We start from the raw sequence: 23,263 nt of genomic DNA, 5'->3' as shown, positions 1-23,263 counted from the left end.
TAGAGAGAAGAGAGATGAGTGGGAGAGACATAAAGAGAAGAGAGATGAACGAGAGAGACAGAGAGAAACATAGAGAGAAGAGAGATGAGCGAGAGAGATAAAGAGAAGAGAGATGAGCGAAAGAGACAGAGAGAGAAAAGATATGAGAAAAGAGATGAGAGAAGAGATAGATGAGTGAGAGACACAGAGAGAGACAGATAGACAAACAAACAGACAGACAGGGAAGAGTGATGAGTGAGAGAGAAAGAGAAGAGAAAAAGGAAGGAAGATAAAAAAATGGATGAAAAGATATAGACACAGAGAGAGAGAGAGAGAAAGAGCGAAAAGAGATAAACGAGAGAGAGAGAGAGACAGAGAGAGATGAGCGAGAGAGATAAAGAGAAGAGAGACAGAGAGAGAAGAGAGATGAGAGAAATAAAGAGAAGAAAGATGGACGAGAGACACAGAGAGAAAGAGAGACAGACAGACAGACAGAGAAGAGCGATGAATGATGAGTGAGAGAGAGAAAGAGAACAGAGACAGAGACATAGAGAGAAAGAAAGAGACAGACAGACAAAGAAGAGTGATGAGTGAGAGAAAGAGAGATAAGAGAGACAGAGACACATAGAGAAAGAGAGAGACAGATAGACAGACAGACAGAGATGAGCTATAAGTAAGAGAGAGAAAGAGAAGAGAGACAGAGACAGAGAGATAGAAAGATGAAAAAATGGGCGAAAGGAGAAATGTTAAAAAGAGTAAGACGACATCGTTTTTATTTTATTTTATTTATTTATTTTTTGTAATAGAAAAATATCGTTGCATTTATTTAAACCATTTCATGACTATATATATATGAAGCCGTCTCAAAGCCACAATATATATATATATATTTCTTAAACTTTTTTTTTTTGCAACGGTACGTATTACGATCGCAAAAAACTTTTTCTTTTTTTTTTCGACTACAACTGGTACCGTCGCAAATACTCTTTTTTTTTGCGACAGCAATTTCTATCATCGTAAATACTCTATTTTTTTGCGACGCCAAGTTGTGTCGTCTCAAAAAGTCACATTTTTTGGCGACAGCAAGTTGTGCCGTCTCAAAAAGTCACATTTTTTTGAGACGGTAAGTTCTGACGTCTCCAAAAGTCACATTTTTTGCGACGACAAGTTGTGCCGTCTCAAAAAGTCACATTTTTTAGCGACAGCAAGTTGTGCCGTCTCAAAAAGTCACATTTTTTGAGATGGCCAGTTGTGTCGTCTCTAAAAGTCATATTTTTAGCGACAGCAAGTTGAGCCGTAGCAAAAAGTCATTTTTTGCGACGGCAAATGTGACGTCGCAAAAAGTTCCGCCTCATAAGCCCACTTTTCTTGTAGTGTGGTGTGGTTATGAGATATGTGATTAGTGGTTATGAGTAAAGTGGTGTGGTTATAAGACAAAGAATGTTGGTTATGAGATATGTGATTAGTGGTTATAAGTAAAGTGGTATGGTTATGAGCCAAAGAGTATTGATTATGAGATATATGACTAATGGTTATGAGATATGTGATGTTAATTATGATCAAAGTGGTGTGACTATGAGCCAAAGGGTGTTATGAGATATGTGATTAGTGGTTATGATATATGTAATGTTAGTTATGAGCCAAAGAGTGTTGGTTATGAGATATGTGGGTAATGGTTATGAGATATATTATTATTGTTTATGAGATATGTGATTTTGGTTATGAGCAAAGTGGTGTAGTTATGAGTCAAAAGAGTGTTTGGTTATGAGATATGTGATTATTAGTTATAAGATATGTGATATTGGTTATGATCAAAGTTATGTGGTTATGAGCAAAAGGGTGTTGATTATGAGATATGTAATGTTGGTTATGAGTCAAAGGGGGATTGGTTATAAGATGTGGTTATGAGTTATATGGGTAGTAGTTATGAGATATGTGATTAATGTTATGAGATATGTGATATTAGTTATGATCAAAGTGGTGTGATTATGAGCTAAAGGATATTGGTTATGAGATGTAGTTATGAGATATGTGATTGTAGTTATGAAATATATGATATTGGTTATCAACAAAATGGTGCTGGTTATGAGATATGGTTATGAGATATGTGATGTTAATTATGATCAAAGTGGTGTGACTATGAGCCAAAGGGTGTTATGAGATATGTGATTAGTGGTTATGATATATGTGATGTTAGTTATGAGCCAAAGAGTGTTGGTTATGAGATATGTGGGTAATGGTTATGAGATATATGATTGTTGTTTATGAGATATGTGATTTTGGTTATGAGCAAAGTGGTGTAGTTATGAGTCAAAAGAGTGTTTGGTTATGAGATATGTGATTATTAGTTATAAGATATGTGATATTGGTTATGATCAAAGTGATGTGGTTATGAGCAAAAGGGTGTTGATTATGAGATATATAATGTTGGTTATGAGTCAATGGGGGATTGGTTATAAGATGTGGTTATGAGTTATATGGGTAGTAGTTATGAGATATGTGATTAATGTTATGAGATATATGATATTAGTTATGATCAAAGTGGTGTGATTATGAGCTAAAGGATATTGGTTATGAGATGTAGTTATGAGATATGTGATTGTAGTTATGAAATATATGATATTGGTTATCAACAAAATGGTGCTGGTTATGAGATGTGGTTATGAGATATGTGATGAGAGCTCATAACTAAGTTATGATTAATTTGATTCTAGTTATGAACAAATATGATTTTGGCTCATAACTATAAAAAGTGACCTGCTTACCAGGTCACTTTTAATGATGTGGCTCAATCTGAACCATTGATTTTCTATGTACCATACATTTTTTAAACAAAATGTACTATAGACTTTCCCTAAGCTAGCACTATCAAATGTTACTTGTCTATGCAAGAAGATTAAATAGAAGGTGAAATTAAAGGATGTAAACAAACTTGTGACGATGTCAACAAAAGTTTTTGAAGCAATGTAAGAAAAAATCTATCATGTCATCAGACTCATACGAGAGAGTACTCTGTATCGTAGAACTCAGTACACTACCAAATGCATGGTTTAGTATTCAAATTGAAAACTGACATTGCTTTTGTCAGATTGGCATGAACTCCAAACCCAATAATGTGGTTCTGTCAACATGTAAATGGACTGCCAGAGAGTCAATGACAGAACTTCGACATGGAGAGAACCCATGGAACACTCAAGTTGCAGACTGAAAAGCCTCCAAAACATGAGTCGACTCCTCATACAAAAACAAATATTGTAAAGATATAGATCAATTGTCAGGTGGGGTTGGTTATTGGGCCATCAACCAAGCATAGAAAAACTACAAGTTTGATCTGTTTCATTTCTCAGTATTTCCTACCTAGAATAATTCAGTGACTTAAGAAAACACTAAAACAGCATGCAAATCAACCCAGGGTTGGGTTGAATCAGTTTGGTATTTTTGGGGAATTAACTAAACCTTCACTTACATTTTTCTGATATTACTTTGCACTACAATAACTGCAACTATGATAACAAAACTGACCTGAATCACGGAGCTTGTGTTCTCAAAAAGGATGATTTGGGATAAAGTAGTCGAGGGTCCATTGGTCAACGCAGTAATCTTTGAACCTGGATCCAGTGATTTTATGACGGACTTCCAAATATCTAATTCTAACGGATGCCTAAGTTCAGGATGGTCAGCATCTCAAGGAGCTCCAAATTTTACAGAATTCTCTGCTGTGTACCTGAATCAGTAATTTAACATTAGCAAAGGAACATTTTTATAAGATACATACGATATTGGTTCAAATAGAAATTTCAAACTCAGATTTTCTAGGCAATTAGACATCTAGTCATTGTATCATGAGTTTGGGTAAAATAAGCCGTACAGATATCATGGTTTTAATATTGTTTCATTATTGCAATAATTACGACCAATATTAATTAACATGCAGATTAGGAATATGCTTTAAAACTTTAAAACTTAATCAAATGCTTAAGCCTTTCGGTTGGGGTGTTTTCTCTCTTGCCATTTTTCCATTTGTACATGGGTGGTGTCCCCTTAGCACTTTCTCTAATAAAATTTTAGTTCTAAAAAATTTTATATATTAAAAATAAAAAAAATAAAAAAAACTTAATTGAAGGATTTGCAATTTGTGGCACACAAAAAAGTTGAAACTACAAGGAATGTATTTCATACACTGATGTATCGGTATAATTGAGGCTTATAATATATAGCTGAGTTCTCAAACCTTTGATTTACAGGCCAACACATTGTTTCATGTTTTATCGTGTAAAGTTAAATTTATCCAGTTATCAACATGCAAGGAATACAATACCTTTGATCATTGTTTTTAATTAGTAAATGGTACTTTATAAAAATTTGAGCCACTGACTTGTCGTGAAACATCACCTACTTTTGCAGATGCAAATGAAAATGAAGATAAGTCCTAAAAGCATTTTATTTTCTCTTATTTTGCTATAAAACAGCTAAATAGTTCACATTTCCTCTCATATTCCCTTGATCTGAACACCACTCTTTCGTTATATAATATGGTGATGATCGAATGGAATGACCTTTCAAGTAACAAATACAGCCAAAATAACAGCAAAGACTAACAATACTACCTTCTAGGACTACGAGGCAAGCAGTGAGCAAAACCATAGTGTATCGGAGTCCAAGAATCCACCACTGCAGCGAGGGATAGCCTGTCTATACTTGCAATCTCCAATGAGAGTGAAAGATGGGTCTGCTTGGCCTATTGCCAATACGTCTCCCAAACCAACTGGAATGTCATCACGGCCCATCATTTGCAGTACATATACAATATTTATTGTTGCAGTATTGGCCCAACCAATTGAAGTTACCAATATATCCTGGACAAACATTGAAATTTAGAGAGCAAAATCCTATCTTGAGTCTTGCTTTCAATGCCACTAATAACAGGGAAATTATTCAATATTCCCATAGTATCACGAGTCTGTACTATTTAACCAATTATCATTCCATATATTCCCTCATGTTTCTAACATAATACCCTACCTACCCACATTTTCTACTAATCACAATGCTATGAAATATCACGTGTCTATATTCTGAGATTACTGAATAATTACCCTAATAACAAAACAAAAAAAAAAACAAAAAAATCAAAGTAATCATATCATCTATGGATGAGTTTGGAAGCATCTTCAAACAAGTTCTAGATTTTATTGAGAGTCCATATCAAATTCCAGTTTCTTTAAGCAATTTCATAGTTGAAATTCTTGTTAAGTCTAGGTAAAGCCTCTTTCAAAGAGAAGTTAGGATGATTAAATGTTGAAACAGAAGTGTTCTATTAATACTCACAAACTTGGATATAGTAGAAAAATCACGGCGTGCATTGAAATAAGGGTAAATTGTCAATAGGTCCTAATAGTTGGACTTAATTCCCATCAGGTCATAATAGTTAGACTTAATTCCCATCAAGTCTTATTGAAAATAAGTTTTAGTAAAATCGTCGCTAAAAATAATTTTTTATGATGATTTTTTGCATGTCACTAAAGATTGACAATTAGTGATTTTTTTTTTGTCACGATATAAATTGTCACTAAAACTTACAATTAGTGACTTTTTCTGTGACGAATTTTTGAAAATATCACTGAAAGTTAAAAATCAGTGATTTTTTGTGATAATTTTTTAAACTGTAACTAAAACTGATAATTAGTGACATTTTTTGTGACAATTTTTCAAATTGTCGGTGAAAATTAACAATTAATAACGTTTTTTTAATAGTGTTTGATGAAAAATACTATTAATTATCATTGGACCTATTAGATAATAAGTCCACCTATTAAGACCTACACGTAAGTCCTCCTTGAAATAATTCTTTCTTAAAGTCGTTTCCAAACGCAGTTCAAATCAACAAGAAAGGGAAACTACATATGTGAGAGTGCAAAGTTAATCAACAGGAACAAAACAAAAAAAAAATCAAATCCTACTATATGTGAAGTTAAAATGTTAAAATTTATAGATATTGTACTTGCCAGAAGAAATAACAAAAGAGAATGCTAATCTACCTTTAGGTCAGTAAGTTCCACAGGTAATTTTAAGAGATAAAGAAGAGCTAAGAAGTCTACAGGGCTCGTATCCATGTCAAAAATTACAGGTTTTTCCAGTTTCCTTGTTAAAAAATCTGGTCGAAACATAAACTTCCTTGTAATACGGAAATTGTGTAGCAATATCAAACCTCCCAGTTTGCTCAGGAAGGTTTATAACCTGCATTCAAATAAATATTTGGAGTTATTATATTTGAATGGAGCTTGGAATTCCGGTGGTTGACTATAGTTAAACTGTAAATTTTCGCTTTTTTCACTACTCATCCAATGCCTACATTTTGTTGATGTTCACCAATTGCACTGAGTATAGCACCAAGCAACTATATATTTCCAGCAGCAGATATTTCCCCATCTTTCTCCAAGAAGCTTCTATAAAAAAAATTGTTGAGCAGACTGTCAACATTGCTATCTTGTTTGGCCTTTGTTGCAACAAGAACGAGCACTGCTTCTGGACTGGTTACCTCCTTTGTGTAACCATCCTGTGACCATTGTGTTGAATTTAGTTAGTGTCCACATCTAACTTCAGCTTTGGTTAACTTGCACTACAAGAAATAACACCTTTGCCGACCAAAAAATTAGTCGCTAAAAGTCTATTTTTAGCCGGCAAAAATTATCTGCGACCAATTTTTTTGGTCGCTACTTTGGTCGCCAATTGAGGGTCGGCAAAAGTAATTCGCGACCAAAATTTTTGTTAGTCAGGAAAAGTTAGATTTGCTGACTAAATTTTTAGTCGCTAAAAATATCATTACTGCGACTAATACATTTTGTCGCTAAAACACTTTGGTCGCGAAAAGTGATATTTTCCCGACCAAATATTTTAGTTGCCAATTGTCACATTGCACGACCAAACAGATTAGTCACCAAAAGTCAAGGAATCACCGACTAACAATTTAGTCGCCAAAAAGTAAGGAATTGCCGACCAATGATTTTAGTCATAAAAGTGTAGAATTTGCCGACCAATTTTTTAGTCGCCAAATTTTATTTATTTATTTTTTTAGAACAATCAATTTTTGTTTATAAACATTCAATCCAATATCGAACAAAATTCATTTAATCCAACCACAATTAAGGAACAATAACATTTAAAAAAGAAAAAACTTAGAAACAATAATTAACAAATTTCCTTTCTTGTAACTTCACTAAATCATCAAATAATAATTGAATTCCATTTAAAATAAAGATTTCATTTTCCAAATTTGCAACTGAATGCAAAAAAATAAAAATAAAAATTGCTAAACAAAGCATTACACTTCATCAAGCACTGTCACAACAAATTGCATGGAAATCATTTCTTCTTAACCATCATAGCCACCATGATCCCATTCACTTCAACATTACCCATTTACAAATAACAACAGAAACACCCAGCCCCGCCCCCCCCAAACAAAGCATTACACTTCATCAAGCACTGTCACAACAAATTGCATGGAAATCATTTCTTCTTAACCATCATAGCCACCATGATCCCATTCACTTCAACATTACCCATTTACAAATAACAACAGAAACAACCCCCCCCCCCCCCCCCCCCCCAAAAAAAAAAAAAAAAAAAAAAAGGAAAGAAAAAGAACTAAGGAAACCTTTCTACATAAATGGTTAATAGTATATTACAAAAATCTACCTGAATGTAAACATCAAATATAGGCCTTCCAACGCTGCTATATGTTTTGTCATCAGGAAACATGATTTCCGCAAAGTGAAGATTTACTGTGTAGCTTCCATTTAGTAGACAAAAACCATAATAAGTCAGAGATATAGGAGAAAGTTGTGCATCCAGATACAAATTGGAATCCTTCATGGAGAGCCTTGAAGTATTTGTGCAGATAAAGAAATCTGAGCTGCTGGTATCCAAGAAGTAACCAGTGCTACTAAATGCCCAGTTAGTTCCACTTAAGAAGAACCTTGAAGGCCCACCTGAATCTGTATCAGCTTCATATTTCGTGTTTCCATCAAGAGTTACCTCTTTACCACCACAATTTATATGGAAGGAATACCAATCTGACACACACAAAAAAAAAAAAAATTTAAGAAGAAGATTATCCATCATTAAATACAGATAAACAACAAAAATATATTTATCTAAAAATATATATTATTTTAATATTATCTAAATATATATTATACTTTTTGTGTCCTTTCTGTGTCCGTATTTTACTGTTTTAGGATTTTTCATGTGCCATATTCATGTTTTGTCATGTGTGTCCCTTGTCTGTGCCTATGCTACTTAAAGCTTTTCTATATAGTTCACGACAGTATAAATGACCAGAGAAATCAAATCAAATAGCAATGCAAAGGGAAAAAAAAAATTTAACTTACTTTGTGGGCACTGAAAGCTTCTCAAGCAGGACACAATACCACTGGAACAACAATGTGAGATCATGAACTAGTCAGCATCATGTCATACCATAAAATGAGTTATAACCAAAACAAACTAAGTTTTGTATCTCAATCAAGTGGGGTCATAATATGAGTTATAACAAGAACATAATTTGAAGCAATGCTCAAATAGATTATGAAAGCAACAGAAATTTATGAAAAAGGTGCTTACAAAAGGTTAACAACTTACGATGTATTACCCATTGAAGAGCTTTCAAATAAGTTCCGATATAAAAATACAGAGAAAGAAAAGTTCAGAGAAGATTTTGGAGAAATGATAATAATTCTAAGTTGAAAGTAATCTTACGCAGTCCTTTGTTGACAACTTGGGCCCAACGAGCTAAAGTTGTTCTAGGAAAGATCACTGCATGGAGAATTCACACCATGATTCATCCCAGGCTTGAATATAACATGAGATAAGAACTATTTTTCATCCATTTTAGTTGATGACATAACTGAAAAGGGAACAATAATAATTCTAAGTTGTAACAATTTTACCTAAGCCTTCTATGTGGGTACTTATTATTTTCCACTCAGCTTAACTAATAACTTGATTGGTAACATGGGTAGTGGCAATAAACAATGGGCAGTGGCAATAAACCACTTGAAGTCTTAATTGCTATATCCACCACTCTAATCTAAGAAAAGGCTATGATCTATCCTTGGCTTCTAATACTTAGGTGGCCATATTGGATTTTATTTAGTTAATTATGAGAAAGAGAATAAAAGGGAAAATCTTTTCACCCCATGCTAGAGGCCTGTCTAAGATGGTACGATCAGATTATAAACTTCCAAGATGAATGGCTATTAGAAGTCATATTCTTGTAGAGGCAATACAATACAAATGAAAAATATTCACATATCTTCCAGACCGCTGGGTTCCCACAAATTAAAATGAGGACTTCTTTCATCCAAGCTGAGTTCACAAGGTTCAAGAAGTAATAGAGCCCATGAAGAAAATGAAAAATAAAAAATAAAAATTGAACCAACATCTGCATCAAACAAATACATAGATAAAATTTAACGTTAAAGAATAATGAAGTGTACTTCAAGAGAGTCACAGAAAATTCAATGCCAAGGAATGCAGTCAATCAATAAATGACTAGAACCATAAGCAATCAATAATCTACAAGTGTAATCACAACATGAATAATGGATTAATTAATGCCCATGAAAACCAACAGAGAAGGCACTCTATGGCTTTAGAAGATAACTTACATGTTTTCTCCATTTTGCAAAATCCAATCAGGCACGGGTCCACTTAGTAAGTTCCCGGTTAAATAACTAAACAAATCCAATATCACTGAATTAGTTACTGATAATCATATTCCTCTCTTTTGCGTGAGGAACATGGTCAGGTAAGAAGAGAGTAAAGAACATCTATTGTGAGTAACAAGCTTCTTTGTGACCTTTGCAGGTTTAATTCACTAAAGTAAGAGTTGGTTTGTCTTTTGAAATAACTCAAATCAAAGAATTATCCTAATTCATATCAAAGGAAATACAATTTAAAACCTAAGCTATTCTCCATTTGTTGTATAGGCAGGACAGGAAAGGTTCTTTCTTATTTTATCTTTTGCAAAGTAGGAATTTCTAAATATACTTTTTATTACACAAAGTTGGGTATCTCTCAGGAGGCTTACAAGCCACCTATTTGTCTATTTCTTGCCTCCTGGTATAGGACAATGTGATAATACAAGACTTTTAGGCCAAACGATGGTACGGTGGTCTTGCTTTACACCTAAAATCTCTTGCTGGTTTCATAACCAAGAGGTGAAAGGATCTGAAAAGCAAGGAGATTTGGCCATTAGCTTGGCCTTATATTTAGCTTATTTCACAACCAGAAGCGAAAATGCTGAATGGGCGACGTTGAACAACCAAAATAGGAATAGAGCCAAAAAGACATGAAGAAAGGATGTCAGACATCAAAATGCACATGATATACAAAATACCTGAGATTCCCTGCACAGGGAAATGCATCTTCAACAAAACATGAACAACCACTCGACTTGACTTGAGTTTGTCATGGATGTTTTTAAAGAATTATACCACTAACAAATGTTCTCGAGGGAAAAATATTTTTAATAATAATCGATGTCTAATGAAATTAATGTCATACAAAATTACACAATACATTAGCACAGAATTAACCAATAACTACAATTTTAAGGGACATCAATCCCATGAGTCAACTACAAGTAAGATGGAGTAATGCATTGAACCATCAACTGCCTTAAACCCACACCGTAATAGCAGATACTGCAGTAATGCTCACATCAAGTTGCATCTGACCATCGTGTTAGGGTTCTTGCTATCTTCCATTGCTTACCTTTGAATCAATAGAAACAAAAACCTCAAGAGAAAACAAACAGGATAACCGGATAGCCAAAGGGCCTCATTCTAAAAGACAACAGATCCAAAGATCAAAGGAGGTTAGAATTGAAAACAAGATTGAAAGAAATCTAAATCGAAATCTAAACCTAATTCGAAATTAGCTACTTAGAAATTGAAAACAAAGAGAAAAGAAACAATAACATTTAGAAAACAATATCAACAATCTCGAATTGATCATATTATCTAAAATTAGAAACTTTAAGAACAAAATGAATGAAATTAATTAATAATTTAAAAATAAATACAAAAATTAACCACACCATACATATAAAAATGAAATTAACCCTATTGAAAAATGTAAGGGGGTGGGAGGTATCACCTTCTCTGAAACTACTCTTGAATCTGCGAGGTACGTTGCGGAGGTACCTCATCTGGCCTGTCCCAGTCGTCTTCCTTTGGATCGCCTTCACACTCCGGTGATCTGAAAATATGCCCACATCAGATCAATACAACCAACCAATGTAATAAATTCAGCAATTTAAACGATATAGCTCATTGTGCACATTTGAGTTCAAAGCGATCTCCATGTGCTCTAAAGCAACTTAAAGTTGTCTCAAATTTTCAGTAATTTTAAGCAGTTGTTAATTGGGACCCTGTCCTACCAGAACAAAAAAAACTTGGGGGTTTTTTTTAAAAAGAAGTTTTAGAATGAAACACAATCTACATAATTACAAACAAGTTCTTTAAATATAATCCTTCGCAATTCTACTTTTTGCTTTATGTTTTTTTGTCCAATTCTTTGGATTTACTTCAAAGCACACCCTTATTACAAAAAATTGTTCAAAAGTAGTAATATTTAAGAAAATAGGTGAAACCAAATACCTCACATCTCCCTTTCCCGTTATGGACAAGGCAAAATGGATCGCACATTCCGGTCTGCACATGGCCACTATGCACCCCATCCCTTTGCAAATGAAACTTTGCGATCACATGACTATCAAAGAATGGATTTGAGCCATCCGATATTCCATAAGGTTTATTTGAAGAAATTACAGTGAAGTTCATGTATTCCATCTCAGCAAATTCATTTTCCCCAAGATCGCTACATGAATCACGAATTCTACTTTCGCTACACCAATTGTATGAGAGGCTTCAAGAACGGTCGAAGATTTTTGAAGAAAATTCAAATTCTCTAAGAATGATGAGATGTTTAGATTCTTCAACAGTCACAATTAAGAACACAATAGCAAGGAGATTATCAAGATAAGAGATTGGGCGAAGAAAAAGACAAAATAATTAAAGAGAGAATAATGGCAAGATTCTCCCATGGATCTCCCATTTTCATTCTCAAGATAGATAATAGAGAAAACAAATTAGTTCTTTCCTAAGAGTTGTCTCTCCAAAATCCATCTCTTGTAAAGCTATGGGCGTGTGCTATTTATAGGCACCTCATCATGTAGGATGGAGCCATGTGAGAATATTCTCTCTAACCACCTTGTCCGAGGAGGTGACCTCTCCGAGGATAAGAAAAACCCCGAAGAGAAATCAACCTCTCAGCGAACCCTTCTTCTTAGCCACACCTAACCAATGCTTCCCAATCATCCCAAAAGGCCGAGGTAGTCCTAGAGAACCCCCTGTTGCTAATATTGCTGGTCTCATGGACCCCCCAGGGTCGTGCCACCTCGACCCGTGTATAGGCAAAATCAACCGAAGGGTGAATTTATCTCCACCCACCGTCCTCGGGATTCGGGCCTTTTGTTCGAGCTCTAACCTCACTCATGATTCTGGTGGGTCGATCCCAAAATGCTCCAAGTCCGCAAATGTTCTGGGACTCACCAATTGAGCGGCTTCTAGATTATGATCAAATCTGTTCGAAGCCTGAATGCCTCGGATCTCTAGGCTTGCTCAATGCCCTTTCAAGTCCGGGCCCGAGTAAGTCTCTAAATTCGTGAATCCGAACTCTTTCAAGACTTAAAGCGATCTGGCCCGTTTGATAGTGATAAATCTAGGCCCACTAATCTTAGGCTTTGTGATTGGACCTAATTAATTTAGTGGGCTCAAGTTAACTTCTCTTACATTTGCCCCTTGCGTGTATGAGAAATTTTAGTTTTCTCGGACATGCATATTTTCACATTTTCAGTCATGCTTCGCATTACGTCATCTTGAATATTTTGTCTTGACGTGGCCTATGGACAAAATTGATGATTGATCACAGCCCCTGAAAAAAATTGACAATAAAAAAATATATATATTTTTTACTCTTTGTTTTTTTTTTTTTTTAGTGCGCCACTGACTTCTTTTTTTTTTTTTTTTAAGAACATCTGGAAAAATAAATAAATAAATAAATCTCTTTTTTTTTCGCTCCAAGCTAAAAAAAGGTTGACAAAGCCATTTTCATACTCCTTAAAAGATAAAGCCCACGCACTTTTTCCTCTTATTTTTCTTGTTTGGGAACCCAGCATGCCCATTACATATATATTCAGAATTTTTTAGAGCATATTCCAAGAATCATACCTCTCTTTTTTCTATTCAAAGAAAGGGACAAAACCCTAATCTTTACTCACCTGCCTTTTGTTTTTTGCACAGCCATTTCAGCTCTCTCTCTCTAAACCGAGAGACCAACTCAGCTTTCTTCTTCTTCTTCAACAAAGCTCCGCAGCCGCTAAATCAAAAGCTAACGCCAGTTGTTCACAATGCCAACCCAGCTTGCCACCACTCCAGGTGCTGTCGTCGTCACCGAGGATGAGTCACCGTTGCTGCTTGCTACAGACGTTATGACCCAAGCTGCCATCGGTGCTACAGAAGCTACTACCAACGACGCTATTGCAGACGGCGCCGCTACAGACACCGCCGCTACAGACACAATCATGTGGTGACCAAACTGTGACCAAACAGAGATTATCCCGTCCCAGTGTCGTGACCCAAGCTGCTGTCCACCATCGGTGCTTCATCTCATCTCGACTTTGCTCCGCCGAACACCACCATCACTGGTTCAGACACGACTGAGTAGTGTCGATCCACACACGTCGCCCACTCAACGTGACGTGTGTGGCCCTTCCGAATGCCATCCAGCTCAACGCAATGTGTCTGGTTCCGTCACTGCTGCATCTCTGCCCTCCAGCGCCATCTATCTTACCACTGCAACAACGGCTTGCCCAACGCCATTCAGCGTGCTGTCGGCCTTCAACTGCCCAGTGCCGACCACTATTGGCTTCTCTCTGACGCGACTTTTCCTCCTGCTTCAGCTGTCCGGCGCCACCCACACACACCACCCATTCAACGCATCGTGTGTGGTTTTGCCTAGCGCGGTCTCGGAGATATTTTTCAGAGCTCGGACCAGTCAGATCTCAGTTTTGCTTGCACACCCACTGGTTTCAGCTTATATTACCAACATCGGCCTCGAGCTTCATCTATGCATTCAGGTTTGTGAGTATCAATTCAGCTCGCTCTTACTCTTGTGCATATATATATATATATATATTTAGAAGCCTTTCGTGAAAAAAGCCCTTTTCAGAATCTAAATTTCCAATAAATTTTTTTTAGCTCAAGAACTGTGATCTTTGCAATATTGAAATATGTTGTGGCACTTGAAACTTGTGATTTGAAACTCCACTAAGGATCTTGAATAGAATTTTGCTGTTATGACTCCCACTGATACTGAAATTTGTAGAGCTTGAGGGTGAAATTTTTTTTTATTTGCTATCCTGAGGAAATGGTTCCCTGATTCTGAATTTGTTGTCGTAAACATGAATTTTTACACAAGGTTGGAAGTCGTAGAGCTGTCGATTTTTTTTTAATTTATTGCTTGAGCAATTTTTTTCATTATAGAGTCTGAGTCTGGAAATCACTGTTTTAGAGCTTGAATTTATATTGATGTTGCTTTGAAACTTGAAGAAACGAATTGCTGATGACGTCTGAGGTTGAATTTGTTGATAAACCCATCATGTTGCATGTAAATCTTATTAACAAATGACTGATTGTTGCAACCCTTAGAATAGTAGACATCGTGCCTGAATTCTCAATGTAAAATGCCTCATAAAATTTGTTGAATTCGTAGATTCTCTGAGAAACGAATAGCTGATGTCGAAATTTCGTTTGAATTCCTATTAATTAGCGTTGCTTCAATTCCAATGTTCTGAATTTGATACGATCGACTCCTTGTTGTTATGGCTGTTATTTCAGCTATATGTCTTCTCGAAGGAAATCTGTCTTCCCGAGGCCATCAGAACCGGCTTTTATGAAAGAGAGGGATGTGCCTCCGATGTCTGAGTGGAGGAAATCTCCTTATTTTACCCAAAAAGACCCGTTCTGGCGAGCGGCTACCTTCATCGCTTCTTTTCCATCTCTGAAGGGGAGTCCATTGTGTCTTTCTGAGGATACTGATTCCAGACATGGGGCTCTCATCTCCCCTTCTTCGGCGTTACGCTTTAGGGTTAAGCAAGTGGACTTTCCTTACTGCTATCCCCAGTTCAAGGCTTTCTTTAACCCTCCATTTGGTTGGCAGGAATGGGTCGATGATGTCCTCTCGAACAGGGGCCTCTATCAGAGGCTTTAGGAGGCCCGGTTATTGATTCTAATGAAGATATCTCGATCTTTATCCATTCGTCACAACAATGCTAACCTTGAAGCTATGGCTCTCCAATGGAGCACCGAGACACACACTTTCATACTTGGCCAACATGAGATGGGGCCCACCCTCGAGGATGTGTTCATGTTGCTGAGCTTAGAAGTGACTGGCCCCGATGCCTTCTGCCTTGAGCGGATAACCCCGGAGGATGATTCTCTAATCCAATCCCTAAAGAAAAATCTTCAAGCTTGTGGTCGGTGGAGCTTTGTATTTGATGGTTCAGCAAGGAGGATCAAACGAGTGAAGACAGACCATGCCTCTTACACCGTATGGATCCGCCACTTCTTCAGAGATCTTCAATCCCTGGCTAGAGATGCTGACCCTGGTTCTTAGAGTACGAGGTCAGCCCGATGTATGGCCTTAGGCTCTATTTTCTAGGATTTCTGACTTGCTTCCTCTCCTTTTTCATTCTTCCGAGCACACCTCTAGATTCTCTCAATCTTTTGGTCTTCCCATTGGCAGTTAGGTTCTTCAAAGGGGATAAGATCCCCTTGGCCCGCTATTTCTTGGGAACCTTTATTACCGGTTGGATCTGCTATATCGAGACATGGCACGTTCTGTGGATTGGTATGAGCTTGTCTCTTTTGTCCACAGTCAGTTCCTGCTCTGTTTCTTTTTTGAAAGGTTCCCAAAGTTTAGCCCTACTCCGACTGTATTTGAGGCAGAAGTTCTTCGAGAGATAGTGGATAAAGAGGGTATCCCCGTGCTCAGTAATGACGAGTCTCGCACATTTGAGAAAGCAAAGACTTGCCAGTCGTTGATCACACGCTGGCCACGTGTCATTTCCACCATATCCTTGAATACTTTGCTGGACGATATCGGCACTTTGTGGCATGCCCCTATGTATGCCCACCGATGGGTGTGGCAACGCCACTTATCTATCATGGCTCCTCTTGACTAGTGTCATTTCCCTTGCCAAAGGGCATCTCTGCTCATCTTGTTGATATGTTGATAATGGTTCGTCTTAGTTTGCTACCAGTATTGCATGAGGAAGGCCTTGATAGTACCATCTATAGACCTGACAGAGTAGCATGCCAATTCATGTTTGACTAGTGTGCCCCAGGGCCAGCACCTCCTTTATTGTCTTTTTTAGAAAGCTACGGGCGCTTTACTCGCGGACTTGCACACACCATGCTTCTTGTATCTGGCTCTTTGACGATGCCGAGTTTGAGCTGGGTAGAGGGTTTCACCCCCTCTTTCAAGAGATATTGACAGAAGAACAGTAATGCATTTATTGAGTTTGTCCAGAGTAAACCGACTATATGTCTGTCTCTGTCGATTTATAAGAAGGATTCTTCTCTTCGGCTGCCTGAGAGTCGGAAATCTGATCATATATATGAGAGCTTCTTCGCTTCATCCGCTCCGAATGACCCTCCAACTTGGACATGTACTTCTAGCTTGGCGATTGCTGCCCTAGAGCTAATCCCTCTAAATAAGGCTTCTGGTCCTCGGATGACCCGCCTCAAAAAGATGGCCCACAAATGGGTTTCTGATGCCAGTCCTTCTACTCCTCGCCTTTCCAAAAGGCTCCATCAGGTACCAGATATACATCTTAGATTTTTTTTTCCTGCTGATTTGAAGTTACTTTCCTTCTTGCGACTATACCTTCTTAAATGAACACTTTTTACTTTCCCTGTTATACAGGACCCTACTCCATTTTTTGATCCTGCAGTTGCTATCGTTATCAGTACCATGGCTATTGTCCATGTTGTCTTTACTAGGCCAGACTCAGACCTCGATAACACTCTTCCTTTGTCTACAAGATTTGTGAAGATGCGCACCCCTCGTACAACAGTTATAGACGATGATGATGAGGCTGAGTCTTCTAATCATTTTTGTGACCTTGTCCTGTGTATACATCGCCATCGTCCTATTGGGATTGAGGATTCCTCTTTATCGGTCAAATATTTTCCTCATCGCTCAGTTTCAGGGAAGGAGCGCCATCTTGGCGACGAGGTTATTAGGGCTCACTGTTCTGATGTTGAGATTATTAAGAACCATGGCTCTAGTGTTAAGATTATTGAAGGGACTAGTGCCACAGGGATTGATGTCACAAGACATGCTTTTGGAGGCAATATAGAGATGAGGTATGCTTCCAAGGGACATGCTTTTGGAGGCCGTTCAAAGATGGCGTGTGCTTCTGGTAGTGCTGAGGGACACACTTCCAAAGGCGACGTAGAAATGAGGTGCACCTCTGGGAGTAGTGTGGAGGTGTATGTGCTTGAAGTCTCTAAGACTTGCTCTGGCACTTATGGTGATTCTTATCCTTTGGACTTCCTTCCTTCTTCAGGGATGATTGCTACTGTTCTAGCTTCATTAGGCGTTGAGATCGATCAGGTGCCCCCTGCACGGCCAATTGACTTTGTTGATACTAAGAGCCCTTTAGTTGCCCCGGCTTTGCATAATGATTCTCCCTCAAGTAATCTTGCTTTCTAAAGTTTGCCATGTACTTCTATCTGTGAGAACTTTTTACTCAAATGGCTTTACTGCTCCCTGCCCCTAACAAGACTTTATTTTCTTTTCTTTAGTGTTAACCGCTACCGGGGTCCTGCCTTCACCTGCCTCAAACTTTGCTCCGATTCTCTTTGTGACTCCTCATAGCTCTCCTTCTCAAGGGGACACACCTGCCTTTGAAACGACTGCTAGAGGCTCTTCATCGCAAGTGCCTTCGAATGTTTTGGGTCTAAATCTCAGTGATTTCCACTTTGATAGTGATACTTTTGGCCTTCCTCCTCATTGGCCCATATTCTCTGGCTCGGGACTTCTCCTTGAAGTTACCCCTTCGGGTGGTTCATCTAACTCGATAGAAATTGGGGAGGTTCCTAAGACTAATACCTTTTCGATCCCAGTTCCCCCTCCGGCTTCTGGTAAAGTACCATTTCTCTACTATTAGGTAACTCTTGAGTTTGCATTGGTCCTACAGCTTATGCATTCGAGTTGCCTTGAAACCTTTGCTTCCTTTGCTTGCCAATGTCTGCTCATTCAGACTGCTCTACTTGAGTCTTTTTCCACTATCCGATATAGCTTGGATAGGCAATGGCTGTATGACCTTAACATGAAAGTAGTCGAGACAGCATATCATAGGATCTCTAACATGGAGCGTCATCAAGCAGATCTATCTTGGCTTCGGAAGTGCCTGGATATAGCCTCGAACGCTAGTCGATAGGTAGAAGTTTTGTCTGTGCTCGCCTCTTATCGGACCTCTATAGATGAGACAAAGGAAACTCTTCGTGAACTTGAGTCAGGCTATGCTCGGGCCTTGGAGGCTTTAGAGGCACACTCTACTGCTTGTCCTCAGGATGTAGATGTGACGGGCAACTTCTTTGAGGGTGTTTTTAGAGGAAATTGAGTTGTTATTTTTTTGCATTACTTTCTGGCCCCTTTCGATAAAAATGTTTTATCTAAGACAATGCAATAGAATGACAAAGGTTTTGTTTGTGGAGATTTTCTCACTATTTTCTCATTCTATTTAATAAAACATTTATCTCGAATGATACAATGGAAATAACAATTACATGCACATGTTCATAAAAGCTGAAATATTCTCATTAATTCTTCAACTCTCTTGACAAAAGTATAAAATATTCATCACAAGTAATGGAACAGACATACATCATAAAGAAAATCAGTTTTTTCATAACATAAGGGAAATACAACTTTTAAATAAAGCAAGAAGATTGAAAACGAGATTTAGCATAGATGAGTCTATTTGTGGATAGTAACACTTGATGAACTTTGCATTGAGCGGGTCTGTTCGGAAGCCATCTTCAACCCTTACGAGCCTGTAGTACCCGTTTGAGCTTACTTGAACCACCCTGTAAGGTCCTTCTCATTTCGGAGAAAACTTGGGCAGGGGTTGTCCTCGCATGATTGGGTCTACAATCTTCCATACTAGATCACCCTCTTCAAACTTTCTTGGCACCACAGTCTGATTATAGGCTCGAGCATAGGAATGGCAACGGGCCGGGGCGGGACCAGGGATGACACTCCCCGTCCCCGATCCCCGAAGGTAGAAAAATCCCCATCCCCGCCCCCGATCCCCGACGGGGAACCCCTCACCTCCCCCACCTCCGTCCCCTAACGGGGATCGGGTTTCCCCGACCCCGAAACATCCCGGCAGATCTGTTCAACACACAACCAAAAATAAATAAATAAATTCTGTAGAATGGAGGCTTCATGGTTCATGATCTGTTCTTCAACACACAACAATCATCAACAACAACAGCAAATATATATAACTTTAAAAAAAAATGTTCTTCAACAACAAATATATATATATATAGAGAGAGAGAGAGAGAGGGCAACCGAGGATTCATGGTTCATGATCTGCTTCACTATCTTTTTTTTCTTCAACAACAAATATATATATATATATAATGTTCCAGCCAGTCACAGAGATACATACTGATCTGTATATGTAACATACAGAATCAACATCATAAAAAATAGATCGGTATATGTAACATACAGATCAGTGTATCTGTGTCAGAGAGAGAGAGAGAGAGGAGGCCGATCGCGACGCCAACAGTGGCGATGAGCGACGGAGGAGGCCGATCGGCGAAGGAGGCAGATCTGTGGCTGTGAACGACGCTGTGAACGACGGAGGAGGCCGATCGTGACGCCGACAGTGGCGATGAACGACGGAGGAGGCTGATCTGTGGCTGTGAACGACGGAGAAGGCCGATTGCGAAGTCGCGACGCCGACAGTGGCGATGATCTACATCGTGAACAGGGCCAGAGAGAGAGAGTAGAGGGGGTAGAGAGAGAGAGACGGAAGACAACTGGATGAGGATTTGGTTTGGTTACTATGTGTGTCTATATATATATCTAGGGGTAAATTAGTAATTTTAATTCGGGGAAAAATCGGGCCGGGGAACGGGGATGGGGCCTGGCCGGGTACGAGGTTGGGATACTTATCCCCGTCCCCGGCCCGAATCTGTTCGGGGATTGATTTTTAAATACCATCCCCGTCCCGTCGGGGGTATTTTTCGGGGAAAACCCGCACAATTCGGGATCGGGGGGTCGGGTCCCCATCGGGCCGGTTTCAAATTGCCATCTCTACTCGAGCAATGGACTCATGATACCTTTTCATGACTTTTGCAACTCTATCTTGCTTTTCCTCTTATAGAGGGTCAAAAATTAAACCCCAAACTAAGTATGGACCCAAGCACTAAGATCGCCCTAAGAAGGTGACCAGGGATAAAAAAAAAAGAGCGTGGGCCAAAGCCCAAAGGAAGTGGGCCAACAAGTGGGCCGAGGTAGGTCCGACTCACCAAGGCTCCAGATGGACTCAGCGAGGAGAAATGCCCATGTCAAGTTGCAGAGGCAACACTTGCAGTGGTAAAGTTACCAAAGGGACATGTGCAGTGGCAGAGTTGCTGAGGCACTTTGTCTCAGCGCCGCCATTCCAAGTATCTTCGGTGCTGCTGTCATTCCAAGTAATGTCGGTGTCACGATCATTTGGAGTTACTGAGGGAAAGAGAAAACCGAGACAACTAAGTTGTGGAGGCATTCCATCGACACCACCATCTCTAATATTTTCGGTCATGCCGTCTGAACTTGCCACGGGAAATGACTGCCGCAGTAACTACTATCGCAGCAACTAAGTTACAGAGGAAATATTCTACCAAGGTGATAGCAACCTTTAGGAGAGGCTTCCCTCTGAAAATAGGGGCTAATGCTTGGCGCTGATAGCAGGTCCCAAGGCATTACTAGCCTAGGGCTAATAGCAGGCTCCACGGTTTATTAACTTGGTGCCGATAACAGGGCCCAAGACTTACTGGTTGGAGCTGATAGCAGGCCCAGAAATACCAGTTTACCGCAGCAACCCCGCGAAGATGAGAGCAAGGCAGCCCGAATATAAAGGACTCCCTTTCCATTACCCAGGTCACGGACCTACCTTGGTCGCACAAGCAGGGCTAAGGAAGCCCCCTTGGGCTTGGTACTAAGGCACAGCATGGCTGATAGCAGGCTTGGTTGTGGTCTTCACCCTGGGAAGCTGGGGAGTTTGTGGTTAGGTGGTTAAAGGTAGAGGCTTTGTTGAGGTGAACACAAACATGGCCAATAGCAGGCTAATGGAGTCCTGAGAATGCATGTGCTGGCCAAATAGAACTGAGAAGGCAAGTGCAGCAGCAAGTTTCACCGCTGCAAGTGTACTTGCTAAGGCCCAAAAGGGACTTGCCGTCCCAAGCACTCCCGACGCAACTACACTTGCTAAGGTTCAAAAAGGGAGTTGCAGAGGCAAACAAATAGTACGCAGTATATGCAGAGGGACACGTGGCACCTTTAGCCTGGTGGCTCAAGGCAGAATATTCCATGTGATCCTCTGGGACAAATGTTTCCTCTCTATTTGGCCACTTGGTGTCTTTTTGGTACCAAGGAAAAGTCTATAAATATGACCCATTTCCCAAGGTTCAAGGAGAAGAATTTTGGAGATTTAGGGGAGATGCTGCCCATTTTGGCACTGACATACACTTCTTCTTGAGCCACTTGCTTCACCCTCACCCAGCTACACACTTTCTAACTCCCATACTGTTGCTGCTGCTCATTCTCCAGCCACTTCCACCATTATTGGACCATCAACATAGTTTTGCCTCTCTAATCACCTCTCTAACCTTGAACCCCCTTACACCTCTAATGCCTCCAATCTGGTGGTTTGAGGCTCAAACACCATTCCTGAAGCGAGAGCCATCTGAGAAAATAGTGTCTCCAACTCTATAGGTAACACTGCCTCGAACCCATACACAAGGGAGTAAGGAGTTGCATGAGTTGGCTTTCTCTTTGAGGTGCGATATGCCCATAGGGTTATTATTAATTGTTCAGAACAAGTCCCACCGAATTCATCCATCATTTTACTCAGAATTTTTATCAGGGTCTTATTCGTGGCCTCTGCTTGCCCGTTCCATTTCGGGTAATAGGTTGTGGATTTGTGATGCCTCACTTGGTAAGTATCTAGGAGGCTCTTCACATACTTGTTTATGAAGGGTGTGCATTTTTCGAAAAGATGGTGTTCAGTACTCCGAACTTGCAAATGATATTTTCCTTGATAAAGTTTGCAACTACGAGCCCAGTAGCACTCTTCAAAGGGATTGCGTCGACCTATTTTGTGCTCATCTCCGTGGCTATAAGAATTCATTTATATCTTTTAGATGGTGAAGAGATAGGCCCTATAAGGTCAAAAGCCCAGGTATGAAATGGCCATGGCGTTCGGATGCTATGTAGATCTATGGCCGACGCATGGATTAAGTTAGTCTAGCACTTTTTTCACGTGATGGGAGGCATCTGACTCCATGGTCGGCCAATAATACCTAAGGTGTATCAGTTGCTTCAACAACCGAGCCCCTCATTGATGCTCAATTTTGTGGGCTCTTCCGAGGACTAGATTAGACTCATCCTTGGAAAGACACCTTAGGGGAGTACCCTCAATGCTTCTTCTGTAAAGCTTGTTCTGATCAAGAAAGTATCGCCTCGCTCTCTTCTTGAGGTGTGCAATGTCCCTCGAGTTCTCCGGTAATGTCCCTTACCTAAGATAGTCAATGTAGACTTGTCTTTAGTCGGGGGTATCAATTTCAAAGCAACTCTCATCCTCCCAGATGTATGACTGACATTTGGGGCATTCTTTCTGTAATTAATTCGAGGCCTTCTCCATTTCAGGCCAATAGTAGCCTTGTCTTTGGATTCTTCTGTATAGATTAATATCCCATCCCCGCAAGATTTTTCATGAATCTATTATAGTTAGAGGCTTGCTTCTTGTTGGCCAATACACTGGGCTAGGAATTCAGTATTTCCTCGAAAGTAAAGTTCACCTTGGATGATTAGGAATTGAGCAAGCTTGGCCATAGTCGATTTTTCGACTTTGCTTCTGAGTTGTTCG

The 23,263-nt window shown here is 39.2% G+C and overlaps 1 protein-coding gene and 1 pseudogene across 16 annotated transcripts; both read right to left on the bottom strand.

Moving 5' to 3' along the window:
- The window catches only part of LOC114275480 (nucleoside hydrolase 3-like), a 54,573-nt pseudogene that overhangs the window by 4,337 nt on the left and 26,973 nt on the right, over positions 1-23,263 (bottom strand).
- On the bottom strand, positions 7,345-11,595 carry LOC114275624 (putative LRR receptor-like serine/threonine-protein kinase At1g07650). 16 transcript variants are annotated; one of them, XM_082870071.1, is made up of 6 exons: positions 11,327-11,595; positions 11,143-11,244; positions 9,651-10,829; positions 8,623-8,658; positions 8,373-8,413; positions 7,345-8,054 (listed from the first exon to the last, which is right to left on the bottom strand). In XM_082870071.1, coding segments are annotated over exons 3-6 (507 nt in total). In that variant the 5' UTR covers positions 9,653-10,829; positions 11,143-11,244; positions 11,327-11,595; the 3' UTR covers positions 7,345-7,626. The 16 variants fall into 16 exon arrangements, 13 of the variants coding, with proteins under 13 accessions (XP_082726197.1, XP_082726200.1, XP_082726198.1 ...); XM_082870074.1 differs by having other exon boundaries at positions 9,651-10,758; XM_082870072.1 differs by having other exon boundaries at positions 9,651-9,716.

This window comes from Camellia sinensis, chromosome 5 (genome assembly GCF_055761805.1).
Source record: "Camellia sinensis isolate YWXY chromosome 5, ASM5576180v1, whole genome shotgun sequence".
Taxonomy (NCBI): Eukaryota; Viridiplantae; Streptophyta; class Magnoliopsida; order Ericales; family Theaceae; genus Camellia; species Camellia sinensis.
This window is presented reverse-complemented; position numbering and strand designations above follow the sequence as displayed.